General features: G+C 39.1%; 1 protein-coding gene across 1 annotated transcript in view; it reads left to right on the top strand.

Annotated features, from left to right (window-relative positions):
* Positions 1 to 14461, top strand: part of RYR2 (ryanodine receptor 2) — a 510050-nt gene that overhangs the window by 77268 nt on the left and 418321 nt on the right. The window contains exons 5-6 of the mRNA XM_073793696.1: positions 7062 to 7076; positions 14121 to 14195. Of these exons, the coding sequence (XP_073649797.1) occupies positions 7062 to 7076; positions 14121 to 14195 (90 nt within the window). The remainder of the gene's footprint in view (positions 1 to 7061; positions 7077 to 14120; positions 14196 to 14461) is intronic.

The raw sequence follows: 14461 nt of genomic DNA, 5'->3' as shown, positions 1-14461 counted from the left end.
AATTTTAATTCATCATCTGTTTCTTCATAACTAAGCTATTAATTTTGTTCAGCTCTTTCTTTTTGAAATTTCCTCTCTTCTCTGCCTCTAGTTAAAATTCTGATCCGAATTCTTGTCTTGGGGATGGAAACCTGTTTCTAAGAACATGTGTTTCACCTATTTGTGCTCCTTCCCCAAGATTAGCCATCCTCAAAGAAGTCCCTGTCTCATCTTTTTATCCCTTCACTTCCGTTCCAGTGTCCCTGTGCTGTATCCAAATCAGTAGTTCTTTAGCCAGCCACTCAAGCCACTTAAATTCCTTTGGAAATAGAATATTTCAATGAATAAACCCCCTTTCTCCCGCTGTCTAGAAATATCCCTATTCTTTCCTCTGCATTTGGTTGCTTTTTTGAAGTGCCTTGCTATGTGAATTTTCTCCCTCTCATTTTCATAGGGATTTCTCATCTCAAAATTTGTTCTTAGTAGGTTTATTTGCAAACCTTTACCTTAGAGATTGCTTTCTAGTCCTGAGAAAGTATTGGCGGTAACATTGAGCTGACAGTCATGCCGTTTAGCTCTGTGACTCACTTCATAACCTGTGTCAGCTATTTGTGGGCATTCGTCTCGTCTCCTTGTTTATAGGATTAGAATCTGGGCTAGCCCTTTCTGGTTCTAAAATATTACTGTTATGTTAATGATAAGACGTATCAATGCTGAAATGTACCTTCATTGAGATATCATATAATGAAAATATCCAGCTGGATTTGCTCTGGGTAACTGATAATCACTATATGTATAGGTCTCAGTAAATTTTAGATTTGAGCTGTTTCTTTCTTTGAAGACCCGTATAGGTCAAATCTTAGGCGCTTGCCATAGGGAGCTTGAAAGTCTACTGTCACAGGTAGAATTTGTTACCTTTTTCTGTTACTTGAAGGGTAACAGAAAACAGTTGAATCCCCTGCCTACCTACCTGCTCTGGGGGCTCATTCTCCTGCGTGCCCTGGGTTAAGTTAGGACGGGTTCTATGTTTTCTCATAGACAATGAAGCACCCCCCCAGCCATTTCAAGTCACATAAGTCTCATTTCAGTAATTAAAATGCCCAGTCCTGTGTAGTGGAACACTCTTGACGTTAATTCTAGTTACAGCTCAGGCCTCTCCCGGCAGGAGCCTGGAGCAGGTGGGGAGTAGGGAGGAATCTGCGTCTCACTTCCCTCTGCCAGTTCCCACACACGCCTGCGCATTGCCTGCGGCTTCTGACCCTCTCAGGGTGTCCTGGCAAGGAGAAGAGGAAAGTTGGCAGGCAGGTCTTCTTTGATGAGCCTGTCATTCATGGGGCTGGTCAGGTGTTTTCAGCTGACTTTCTCTCTGGGTAGTTGGGCGGTGACCAGTGGAGATGCTGTCACCGGAAACCTCTGAGCTGGGGTTCTCTTGCTGCATCCATGTGCCCCATCCTCTAGCTGATCAGCAGTGATGACCTCCTCATCCCTGGTCTCTTGGTGGCATTGAAGACAGTCCCAGGCTGGCTCCATCTAGCGTGGCCCCCATTTGCTCTTGGCAGTGTGGTCACTGGCCAGTTGTAACGTTACTCTGCTGGGACACAGGTATCCCTGAAGCCACCCTCTCTAGGCTTGAGCTGAGGGCAAGCTCTGGGGAAACAGGACTCCAAGCCAACCAACACCTCTCTCTAAGAAACCATCTCTTTGCTCTCCAGCCTCTCCGGAGAGACTGGAGCTGGGGGCCAGCTTAGGGCAGCAGTTGGATTTTCAGCCACCTGCTTTGGTGTCCCTGTTTGGGTGGTATCCCAGTGTGGTTTGGAATATGAGAGTATTTGCCACTACTTTGTTCTGAAACAGGTGTCCTATTTTAAGACCCCGTTATATTTGCTTGTCTACAGAACATAGGTGACAACCCCAGATTGAGACTTTTAGAAGCCTTATAAAACTTAAATATATTGAAAATTAGACTTGCTTCTTTATAAATTTTCTCATAGCATCATTCTGGAAACTTCATCACACGTCAGTCAACCTCTCTCTCTCTCCCCCCTCCTCCTCCCTTCCTTCCACCCTCTAGCTGTTTTCCCGCGTCTCTTTGAGCACCTTTGGGCATTTGTGTTTAATCAAGAGCTCATTGAGTCATCAGATGCTGCTCTTCATACTTCAAGAGGGAATAACATTTGTGAGTTCTGCATTAAAACGTGATGAATTGTTACTTCCATCTACTCCACCCTCAGCCCTCTAGCCCCCTAACCTCTAGCATTGGTTTCTAGCATGGAGGCCTGGGATCGCAGTCATGGATGGAGCTGGGGACAATAAAGGGATGGAAAACATTGTCATATTGTTGTATGTGAAGCATTGTCTGTAGACCAAATGATGTCTCATCCCTATTAAAAAATATGTTGATGCTGTTGGAATTATTAAAATACAAAATCCTTTCAAATGTTTCTGAGAGTAGTTTTAATAATGCATTTTTTCGTGCAGCTACTATGATGTGAGGGTCTATGAAGTGCTCTCATGTTATCAAGATTCAATCATGTTTGAAATGGTTTTGAAAAAAATATACAGAATCTTCTATATCCTGATAGAGACAATTTTTTCTAGGTAGGTGGTGCTCTGAGTGTAGGGCAGGCTTTATAGGTCCTCAGGTCATTATGATCCACATACTCTCCGTAGAGATCAGTTTGTTGGTTTTTGATTGAGAGAAAGGTGGGAAAGGAAGAAGCCCTCGGGCTTCCCTGGTGGCGCAGTGGTTGAGAGTCCGCCTGCCGATGCAGGGGACACGGGTTTGTGCCCCGGTCCGGGAAGATCCCACATGCCGTGGAGTGGCTGGGCCCGTGAGCCATGGCCGCTGAGCCTGCGCGTCCGGAGCCTGTGCTCCGCAACGGCAGAGGCCACAGCAGTCAGAGGCCCACATACTGCCAAAAAAAAAAAAAAAGCCCTCAATAGCTTTTCTACTTCATATTTTAGACATTCATGCAGCTCAGTGATTTATAAATGTGTCACAGAGATAAAAGATGAGGATTTATAGTAGCTTATCAGAATTATTTTCCTTTATTCTTCTAAAGAAGAACTGGATAATTATATATACATATATATGTCAGACCCTTACACATGAGAGAAAAGACAGTCCATTTAGACACTGTCTATAAAGAGTTGTTGATAGGTTGAAACAGACAGCAGTTGCTCCCAATCTGCCCCCAAATTATACTGAATTCTTATTAAAAAATACCAGCATACACATATCACTAGCTGCCAGTGATGGTCATTAATATGAGTAATGCAAGAGCATTGCCACGGGCTGTATCATAATATGTATAATTGCTTTTTCATGGGCTAAAAGCAGAACCCTCTTTTAGACGCTTTCTGGGCCCACCATCAACATGTCTGTCAATCAGTGCAGTCTTGAGGATTTTCAGTGGGGAAGTCTTAGAAAGTTAAGCATTTACATAGGATATCTTCATCATAAGAGAAATTGTTGAGATTTTTCACAAAGATACACCCACATATGCTATTAGATAGTATATATTGATATATGTTTGGAACTTGGAATTGTTAATCTTAAATTTCTTTTGCCCTCTAAAATTCTGGGGGAGCATGGTTAATTATAAAAAAGCCACCAACAAACCCAAGTCTTTAGTGGTGAAATATTTTTTCCTTTTCTCAACATAATGAAATTTACCACATGTATCCTCATTCACAGAGGAGAGAAGACCAGCTGGAGGATTATGGAGAATCCTAGCATCTTGATACAAGGAGAAAAAAGATGACAGAAGAGGCTTAAGTCTGATGGATATTTGGTGTGCAGAGTAGGACATTTCGCTGCCTCAGTGGAAACTTCATGTTAGGACTCCAGAGGCAAAATTTTGCCCTAGTCTCTCAGATTGTCCTATTTGATAAATTTTTTTTTTTTTTTTTTTTTTTTTGCGGTACGCGGACCTCTCACTGTTGTGGCCTCTCCCATTGCGGAGCACAGGCTCCGGATGCGCAGGCTCAGCGGCCATGGACCACGGGTGCAACCGCTCCGCGGCATGTGGGATCTTCCCGGACCGGGGCACGAACCCGTGTCCCCTGCATCGGCAGGCAGACTCCCAACCACTGCGCCACCAGGGAAGCCCGATAATTCTTTTTTAGTAGCCCCAAAATGTTTATTTTGTTGCTTTGTTACTATTTCCTCATCTATATAATTTTTAAGAAGACATTTTAGCAAAGGTTCTTTTAAAACTTCTAAGAAAGGCCCGTTTATAGAGGAATTAATTTTTGTAATCATTTGTCATTTCACAAACCTGAAATAACAGTGAAAAAAAATCCAAGTTTGAACTGAAAGGCAAAATTATGGTAGAGGAAGTTTGTACATCACCTCAATTTCTGTTTCTTTCTTTGTACCAGTAACAGATGGAATATAATTATGCAGTCTCTTGATGTCTGATGTTTGATTACAATTTTCAGACTAAAGTATTGCTATTTGATTTGTTTTTCTAGTCATAATTATTTGCATATGCTAAGAAAATCCCTTAGGGTTTTCAGATCTACTAGATCAAGTGACATATAGAGCAAAGACTTCTGCTTCTTTTTATCATCCATGAGACTCCCAGGGCCATCTTTGTTTGAGTTAGAACATAAGGATTGCTGTTTCTCTTCCTGGTTTTCATGTTAGTCTAGCATAATGGGGGGGGGGGGGGGTGCTTATGTCCCCAGCTCTTGGTCACATTTGAAGCTTCATCTGAGTTGTCCATTCTGAAGTAATTAAACTAAACTTGGGACACTGAATTACTGCCACTCGTAGTTTTGCCCTAAAGAACTAAAATTTCCCACTTTGTGTTTCTGTGTCAATTGATTTTCATCCCCAAATTTCTTCTAAGACAGAAAGCACCATGCCTGGACTCTGTCTTTATAATTATCCATCTCTGTATCTTGTCTAATGAAATTTTAGCTCTTAAATAATTGATTTCCGGGCTTCCCTGGTGGCGCAGTGGTTGAGAGTCCGCCTGCCCATGCAGGGGACGCGGGTTTGTGCCCCGGTCCGGGAAGATCCTACATGCCGCGGAGCGGCTGGGCCCGTGAGCCATGGCCGCTGAGCCTGCGCGTCCGGAGCCTGTGCTCCGCAACGCGAGAGGCCACAACAGTGAGAGGCCCGCGTACCGCAAAATAAATAAATAAAATAAATAATTGATTTCCTTATTAAACTTATTGTAAGCATAAAAATGATAATGCTTTACACCTAAATTGAGGCTGTTTCAATATTTATCTTCATGCATGAGTTTCTTTTCTCTTTCTGTCATATCAACTTGTAAAGGATTTTAATTTTCATTCTTTTTCTGTTGCTCTTTATCATACTTAAGCAGTCTTTACATTGAGATTAAAATAATATATTTTTCCTTTATATATTAATGTATTTTGACTTCTTCTTTGCCCTTGAATGATCCCTTTTGAATATCTTCTAATGTAATAAGTCAAATAGATGGACCAATAGATGATTTGTACAAAAAGTTCAAGTCAGTACTGCCACAGATAATCTTTCATGTTCCTGATTGTCCTGAAAATAATGCGTGTCTGATACATCTGCTCTTCTTTCTCGTTCTGTAGATGGCCGTCTTAGTCTTTGCTAATTTACAGCATTCATTTTATTTTATCCTGTGTCCAGATCACTCTTCTCTGTGACTTGTGCATCCTGTATTCGCACACAACTAAAAATGACGAAGAGCAGACCTCAGTAACTAGATGACTTTTTTTTCTATGTTCTACAATTCTAAAGTAGTTCCACCTAGGTAGCTGACAAAGTCAGACTGAAGACATTTCTGAACGAAAAATCTCTAAAACCTAAATGAGTTAAAAACCCAAAAATCTCATGAAGAAAGTTTCTATTATAAACCATTTTCTGTAGCAAAATTTTGGATTTTTGTTTTTCTTTGAATTAAGGCTTAAATGATTTCCCCTAATTCCTCAGTGATATCTGCATCACTGGTGATCACAGGTAGGCATGTGATTAGTCAGTATCAACATGGAGTAAATAAAGTTCCTTGATATCATTTACCACGGATATTAGCTACAAAAATGTAACTACACAGCCTATATTTTCTAAGCTGAGAATGAAATGGTTCTTGACAATTTTTCCTTAACATTATAATATTGAAAATGAAAAAAAGCAGTCATAATAGAATTGCCATTTAGTAATATACATATATTACTATGTATGTATGTTTCAGGGAAACAAGTGTGGTATTTAACATCTATGTTAGAAAACTTTCCCTTGCTGTTTTCTTGAAGACTAATGTGGATGTGTGTATTTTTTCCTCTGTAGGACTCACATGCACCTGACAGCTAAATGTAGCCCTAAGTTTGGAAACATACTATCATTTTTCCTTCTTTGCTCTTTTTCATCTGTTTACCTCTCCCAGGAGTAAGAAGTCAAAGAAACTTTATGGGTCTAAAGAAAAAGGAAGGAATATATCGATATGTACATATTATGTTTTGTAGAAGAAAAAAAGAGCTGTTATAATGTAAATCATGAGAAGTGGCCGAGTCAAGAGAAAAAGAGAAAAGTTCTGTGGTTTTTCTTTGAAATTCACATATCACAATATGTAGTATCTAAAGAATTGCTTTTTGTCATTTTTGCATGAAATATGGGCAGCTCATCACAGCATATTAATTGATGGTCTACCGTACCTGTTTCTAATCCACTATTTTTACTTAAGTTAGTTGGGTTGCTGTTTATATTACTGCATTTTTATGCAACAGATGAGATGAAAAATTTTTTAAAGCATTGTCAGAATATAATTTTAGGATTATACTGTTTTTTGGGTGCTTAAATATGCTGTAAATTAAATCACGCATTAAAGTCAAGTAGCATGTTTTCACAGAAAAGAAAGAACTAATGTAGAAGCATTCTAAAAAAGAGTTTGGCTTGCCACACCTTTTCTCTAGCATGTAGTTGATATTAAGTTTTGTTGTGACAACACAGTGAATGTTTTTTTGTTTATTGTTCATGTAACTCCATTTAGAACAGTGGAGTCTAAAAATAAGATATTTTAAAATGTCTTTGAAATAATGTATCTTTAATATTTTCTCTTTTCCTTATGCCCCTACAGAAATTCATGATGAAGGTAAGGCATTGGATCATCTGCTGTATATGTAATACTTTGTATGTTTGGTTACTCATATTTAATTTTTGAATTCATGGCACTTTTCTTCACATTTTAAAGTTTTCAAAAATTAAATCAAAACTTTTAAATTTCAGTAAATACATCCCATGTTTACATTTATTGACATTTGACATCTTTGGGTCATATTGTGACATACTAAGTCTTACTTAGCCAACGTTAGGAATTTCTCCCATTGACACAGATTTTTTTTCTGTCGTTCTCCATCTAGAATTTTCACTGTGGGAATTATATTGGCTGTTTTGTGTTTATGCACTGTTGCATGAATACAATAGCAAATTCATACACTGGAAAATTAGAAGAGGCTAAATTAGGAGAGGCACCAAGAAGCTCCTAGTGAACTACTTACTCCAGGAGATGTGAAAATAATTTGACTTCTTTTTATTCCTCAATCAAATTAGAAAAACCAAAAGGTTTTAAGAGAGACAAACTAAAAGAGAAGAGTAATATCCATGGTCATGTCATTGAAGGACACGTGTAGGGAAAAGAGAGGAAAAAAGAGAATGTCATTATTTGAGAGAAAAAGTAGAAATGTGTTGTTTCATTTTTATATACCTGCTACATTTCTCATGTAACATTCATGAAATTTAATTTTTATCCTAAAAGCTGAGGAAAATTGTGTAGAGAAATTGATTGTGTTCAGGTAATGAAGGCTTAATATATTCAAAAATTTCAGAAGATATAAACTCTGAAAAGTGTGAAATCAAAATTCTGGATGTAGATTTAAAAGGTTGCTTAGAAGAAAAGGAAGCAAAGGATTCATTTTCTGTGGCGTTACATTCATATTTGACAAAACTCTGAACCAGGAGCGTTGTATTGACACATGGAACCTATTCGTTAACATTAAGAATTTGACAGTTTGGATAGGGTGACAGAGCAGAACACTTACTTGAAGTCCCTATCAACAAGGACCCAAAACATTTTCCAAAATTTCAAATAATTCCAGCCATTATTTTTCAGTGGAAACTATTGTTATTACCTTGGGAAGTGAGGACATGAACTGCTCAGTGAGGCAGATCACGAAACAAGGGATTTGGTTGGGAAAATGTTATCAACCGCAGAAAACAAGAATATGTTCTCTCTTTGCAAATATTAATAAATAATGAAGGGGACTTCCCTGGCGGTCCAGTGGTTAAGACTCTGCCGGGGGCACAGGGGGCACACGTTCGATCCCTGGTAGGGGAACTAAGATACTGCATGCCGCGCGACAAGGCTAAATAAATAAATAATGAAATTGGGTTTGATTTTTTAAAAATTAGCAGTTTTGCTTTTGCTAAATCTGCATTTACTGTACTCATTTTATCATCTCACTGCTATTCAAATCCTTTGTCTATGCCATTTCTGTGATTCCTTGGAGAACAGTAAATGGCTTAGTTCCTGAAGCATGTACCTCAAGCTCTTTCATGAGAGCTGATTCATATAAAAATCAATGCAAATAGAAGAATGATGTCCATTTGGTTTAAACCAGGTGGTGTACCTGATGTAATATAATTAAGCTCTGACTTCTTTTAACCGCAAGGCCAGAAACCCAATGACTTATTTTCATACCTGCATTGGATCATCTGGAAAGGTTAGAATTTGACTAAGCGAGGGCCTATGCATTAAACTATAGTAATTTAAACCAATTACAAGGAAAAGGATGCTAAATTTTATGCAGCTTTTTCACTTTTCAGTCGTGACTTGCTTTGGTTTTCAGACCTGGACACACATCGTTAGAACCTCCTAGAACAAGCCAGATGCTTCCTTGTCGCAGGTGCTCATTTCTGCTGGTGGCACTGAGCAGTGATCAGTTAGTCCTGTCCTAGTCCTGGTCTGTTCCCTCTGGAGACCTTTGGTTAAGACACCCTCCCTCACAAGTTAGCCATCTAATGCCAAGTGGCTGTCTCGACAGTGGTCAGCTGGTTTGTCAAACATATTTATTTTGCACTGAAGCCAGATTTCTCATTAATTATTATAATCATCCTTTGAACCTGTTATATGATTCACTACTGAAGATGGCAGGGCTGTTTGCATGGCTCCTGCTGCCGGGGACCCCAGGTGGACCAGATGCCAGGCCAGCAGTTCTGTGCTCCTCCTCTGTCTAGTGCTGTTCACATTTGCATTGGAAAGTCACGTTCAGATGATGTGAAGGCTTACGCACAGAGATTTTTTTTTTTTTTTCCTCCCTGAAACAACTCATTACCCGAGTATCACTCTTTGTATTTGAAGGTAAACTTAAAAGCTTCCCTGCTTAAATATCTGAGCACTATGAAAGAAGTTCTCCAAGGCAAATTCCTTTTTGTTGTTGTCTTTCGTTTTAAACGTTGGTTGTGTAGCTTAGTATTACCTAAGCAGTAAACTCTTTTTAAGATTTCATTGTTTTTCTTCTGAAATGGTGTGTTATAATGATCAAGGGATATAGAAAAGTTCTCCTGTAGAGTCTGATTTATTTTTTATTTATTTATTTTTTTGCGGTACGCGGGCCTCTCCCGTTGCAGAGCGCAGGCTCCGGACGCGCAGGCTCAGCAGCCATGGCTCACGGGCCCAGCCGCTCTGCGGCATGTGGGATCTTCCGGGACCAGGGCATGAACCCGTGTCCCCTGCATCGGCAGGCGGACTCTCAACCACTGAGCCACCAGGGAAGCTCTGATTTATTTAAAAAAAAAAAAAAAAAAAAACCTCTTGAATAATAAGGGCCTGGAATTATGAGAAATGTCCTACATTGATTAGCATAGCATTTTTGTACAGAAAAAATGATTAGTAAAACAGAAAACCTTATAATATTTAGGTGTTATATAGTTAATAAATTAAATGGTTTTAAATAGCAATGACACTAAAGACGCATTAAGCAAATATGTGGTACGAACATACTTTATTAAACACAGAGGAGGAAAAACACCCCAAACAACAGAAAAACATAGCCAGTAATGTTTATGCATGTTTAAACCTCTCGAGCTGATCTCAGTCATTACTATTCTGGTTTTATGTACTATGCTTTTCTGCTGTTGTATTTTAAGCTTGTAACAGTGGTACCTCAAAGGTAGCTACAATGATCCAATTTTCCCCTCCCCATAGAGGAGGATAACAGATTAATAAATGATACCTTATGACTGCATCTTATTCTGAATAAATGTAAATGTAGAAGTATTTCCATCAGAGCTTCTGCTTACAATATGGGTACCCTGATTGCACATTTTGGGCCAAGATGCTGGAAAGCTCAAGGCATAGGAATACCTAATAATACCAAATTGGTATTAAAATAATCTGTGGAAAAATTGAAGTGTGGTTTGTTTAGAATATGTACAGCTTTGTTGCTTAGATTTTGTTTGAACGTACTCTGAACTTTTTTTATCCACTTACAGTTCACCAGTTCAACTTTTTTACGCTATCGTTTAATATTAGCCCTGTCAGTCATCTCAGGGGTCCTGGGACCAAACCTACGCACAGAACTGGAAAAACTTTTTTAACTGATATTTTCAGAAAGTTCAATTTTACCCTTTATTAAGTGATTCTTGGCTCTCTGACACCAGAAATATTTAGAGGGAGGAGTTTGGAAATGGTAGTTGTTACCTTGGGTTGGTGGTGTTTTTCCCTGAAAGAACAACAGCCCCTTAGCGTAAACCCCCTTCACCTATGGGAGGCTACAGCAGTCTAGCAGAAGCCAACTTCAGGATCTGCAGAGGGGCCATAGAGGGCTGTTCACAGCTCACCAACCATACCACAGGCCCAGCCAATCACAGGGGAGAGCTGGGGTGTGAGGGACAGATCGTTGCATTTTCAGAAACAGGTAGGGCCCAAGTCACACTCGGAAATGTATGTCAAGGACATGTAAGTTCCAGGTAATGCTTTTACTAAAAAGACCTGATAATCCGACATGTAGTTGGAGGTGGTAAGAAATGCAGAGAGAATTAGTTCTTAAACTTCTGTTTTCTTTGCTGTTAGTGTGCAAGTCTTTGGTAAGGAAACGCATGGGTTCAGTTTATAGTTGTTGAATGAATGAATAATTAGAGAAAACTCTCATTTTGAAGGCAGAGGAAAACAAGCTGTGAGCCTATTATGCCTAATACCCTTGACATCAGATAGTGTACCTCTCAGATACAGTATTTGAAGATACCCGATAAATATCTTTTGAATGAATAGAAAAAAGTGTTTCTTTTGTATAATGTTTACTGGAGAATCAGTAGGACTAAAGTATAGGTGACATGAATGTGAACACAAAGTTTGTTACATAAAATTTAACTTTCTACTTTTTCTCTTAACTGGTGCAATGGAAAGCACCGCTTACTTTGCCTGTGTTTTAGAGTCCAAGGAACAGTGAACATGTTAACTTCAGAAAGCACCAAGGTATTTTTCCAAAGTGCGATTTTGAGGGGTGGGCTAGCCTTGAACTTGTTGGTCCATTAGCTTGATTGGTTCTATCTAGTTGGTTCTGGCTGGATTCCCAAAGGTTATGATGGTTATAGCACTGTGAGCTTGTAAGGTTCTGGTTTGGGTGGCCGGAGGAGAAATGGACCCCTTGTTCCAGAGTACTGAATTACTACTGCTTGTGATGTTATTAGCCAGCAGTGATGAACTTTTTCTCATTGAAATTGCCCTGGGGGATTACCCAGTCCACTTTGAGGCAGCATGCTGTAGAGTCTTGAAGGAATAACCCTGGAGGTGGCTAAGCCAGTGTAACCGGTACTTTAACAGGTGTAACCATCCTCTTAAAGTACCGGTAGTTCCCTACATCAGAGGAAGTCCATAAATATTTGTTCACTTAAAGCAAGGACCAGGCCAAATTTAACAAGAAAATTGATATGATTGATTGACCAAATCAGAAAGCACAAATAAAGAACCAAGGTACGTCTTTGGATGCATCCCACAACACAATTCTTTTGATAAATGTTTGTTGAATAAGTTATCCAGCCTGCCCAAGAGTGGAAATTATACATTTTATTTGTCCTGAATCAGAGCCAATCACAGTAGTATTATTTAAAATGACAAGTTAGAGGAAAAGGACTGCAGACCATGTGACAGAAATTATATTCACTTGTGTTAACAGTGCTCTCTTAATTAACAAAGTTAATTTAGTGTGGATTATTTGCATACTTTTACAGGAATTGTATTAAAACTAAATTTGTGACATAAATTAGCATTTGAGTAGTGAGGAAATCTGTAGTGTTAAATCCATAATAGACAACTGTGTAAAATCTCTATATATAAGATCTTTGAAAGAAAATTCAGATACTAAAATATCTCCTCTTAACCAATTTGACCATTTATGTATATATGTACATATGAACACATGAAATGCACAGGCAAAGCTTTACAGAAAAAACAGCACTCTGGTTAAATCTAAAGCTTTAACATCTTGTTAAAAACATCTAAAAACATCTTGTTTTGGTTGGTATGACTGTCTAGTGTCATTAAAGTTCAGCTGGATCTTGTAGCGTTGGAACTTATATCTGGTAGGGAAAGGTAAGCTCCTACCAAACTAGTCCCAATCAGACAAGGTAAATAAGTTGTTCTTGGCCACAGTAAATCAAATATATTATAGAAAATAAAAGTACTCTCTAAACAGGGCCTCATTCTTAGGAGGAATATAGTTTTGCAGAGTAGATTTTTCCCTTTTTCACTCTGGAGGTGAAAAAGTAACTTTCCTTTTTTGTAAAGCAATTTTTTTCTCATAATTTTAGTACCTTTTAATACCTATTTTTAAATGGTTTGGAAGTCTTTTAAGCATAACATGTAAAGTTATTTTAAGAAATTATGTGGAACAGTAGGAAGGGGATATATTTTTAGTAAAAAAGCTATACTAATAATGAATATTAAAGTACTTTCTCCTGTACTTCTTAAGAGTATGTATAAGTCAATAACATCACAGTCATCCTTAAAGACCTCTTTTTCCTACAGAAAAAAAGGGCAGCCTCCTTGGCATAATGTTCTGTACCTCCCGTGATGTTACCCTGATCTACTTTATGACTCCTGTTTAGTTTCTCTGCGACCCAGCACTGCAATCCCATGGTCCCTTCCTCTTTCTTAATACCCTGGAGTTGTTTCCTATGACACCTTTACTCACCTGGATCGGGGAACCCATCTGGCTTCTCAAATTTAGCTCAGGTTGTAGCTTCATAGAAGAGGGAGCCCTTAACCTGAGTTTAAAGCAGTCGACGAGGTGGAAAAGACTACAGAGGGAAGGAGTATTGTGTTCTAAGACAGAGCAGTAAGAAAGGTCGGGGCAGGGAAAGTGTGTCTGTCTGGAGCACAAGGGATTTGGGGGCGAGGCTAGAAAGGGCTGAGACTAAAGTCCTCTATGTGTGTACTACTCACTGTTGTCCCCAAAACAGCAGCACCTGGGTCATCTGGAAAATTTTTGAAATGAAACATCTCTGTGTTTACTCCAGACCTACTGGATCGGAATCTTGGGGGTAGGCTCAGGGTTCTGTGTTTTAACAAGCTCTCCAGGTGATTTGTAAGCCTGCTAGAATTTGAGAAGCGTTCCGCTATCTCGTATAAAGGAATTTGGACGCTTTTTCTGTAAACAGTTGGAAGATATGAAAGGTTTTTAAGCCTGAAGATGATTTGATGAATTTTGTGTTTTGAGAAGACTCATTCACTGAAGAAGTATTTATTTAGTCCTTACTACGAGCCAGGCATTTTGCAAGGAAGCTGGTATACCACGATGCCCAAAGTACCGTAGCCCCTGCTCGACGCGGACCACAGTGTAATGGGAAATACAGACAACAAATAACTGGGAATCAAAAATTACAAATTATGGTACTTACTGAACTCGAGTTCATTGTTTAAGAACTAGATCAACTGCTAGCCCCCTCCCCCCACAGGAGAAGGTTTTCTTGGTAGCTTTTTCCCAATTTAAGCATTCTTTCCACAGCACTTTGCTCATCTGCAATAGCTCTTCTTTTATTTTTTCCCATTAAACTTTTCCATGGAACAAGAGAGCATTTTTATGGACTTAGTTAAATTTACTCTTTTTTTCCTTGCCGACCCTTTCTCTGCTCTCTGCAGACCGCTCAAGGTGGTGGCCACCGAACGCTCCTCTATGGACATGCCATATTGCTGCGCCATTCCTACAGCGGCATGGTGAGTACACGTGTGGACTGCATCTCCCCTGTGGTCATGCTGACCCATTTGTGCATATGTGGTCAGGAAATATTTGGTAATCCCATTTCATTGATGGCTTTAACAAGCTTGGTTGTATGTACTTTTTAATATCTTTATATCCTGCTTAGTTTTCTCATTTATAAGATGACAGCTTAGAGGACCTTTAAGGTCCTTCAGTTCTATCATTATGTGACTTCTATTTTTCATATCTTACTTTTGAAAGACTAGGTTTAGGAGGAGAGAGG

Source organism: Tursiops truncatus, chromosome 16 (assembly GCF_011762595.2).
Source record: "Tursiops truncatus isolate mTurTru1 chromosome 16, mTurTru1.mat.Y, whole genome shotgun sequence".
Taxonomy (NCBI): Eukaryota; Metazoa; Chordata; class Mammalia; order Artiodactyla; family Delphinidae; genus Tursiops; species Tursiops truncatus.
The sequence above is the reverse complement of the archived record's forward strand: the minus strand, read 5'-3'. Positions and strand labels throughout refer to the sequence as shown.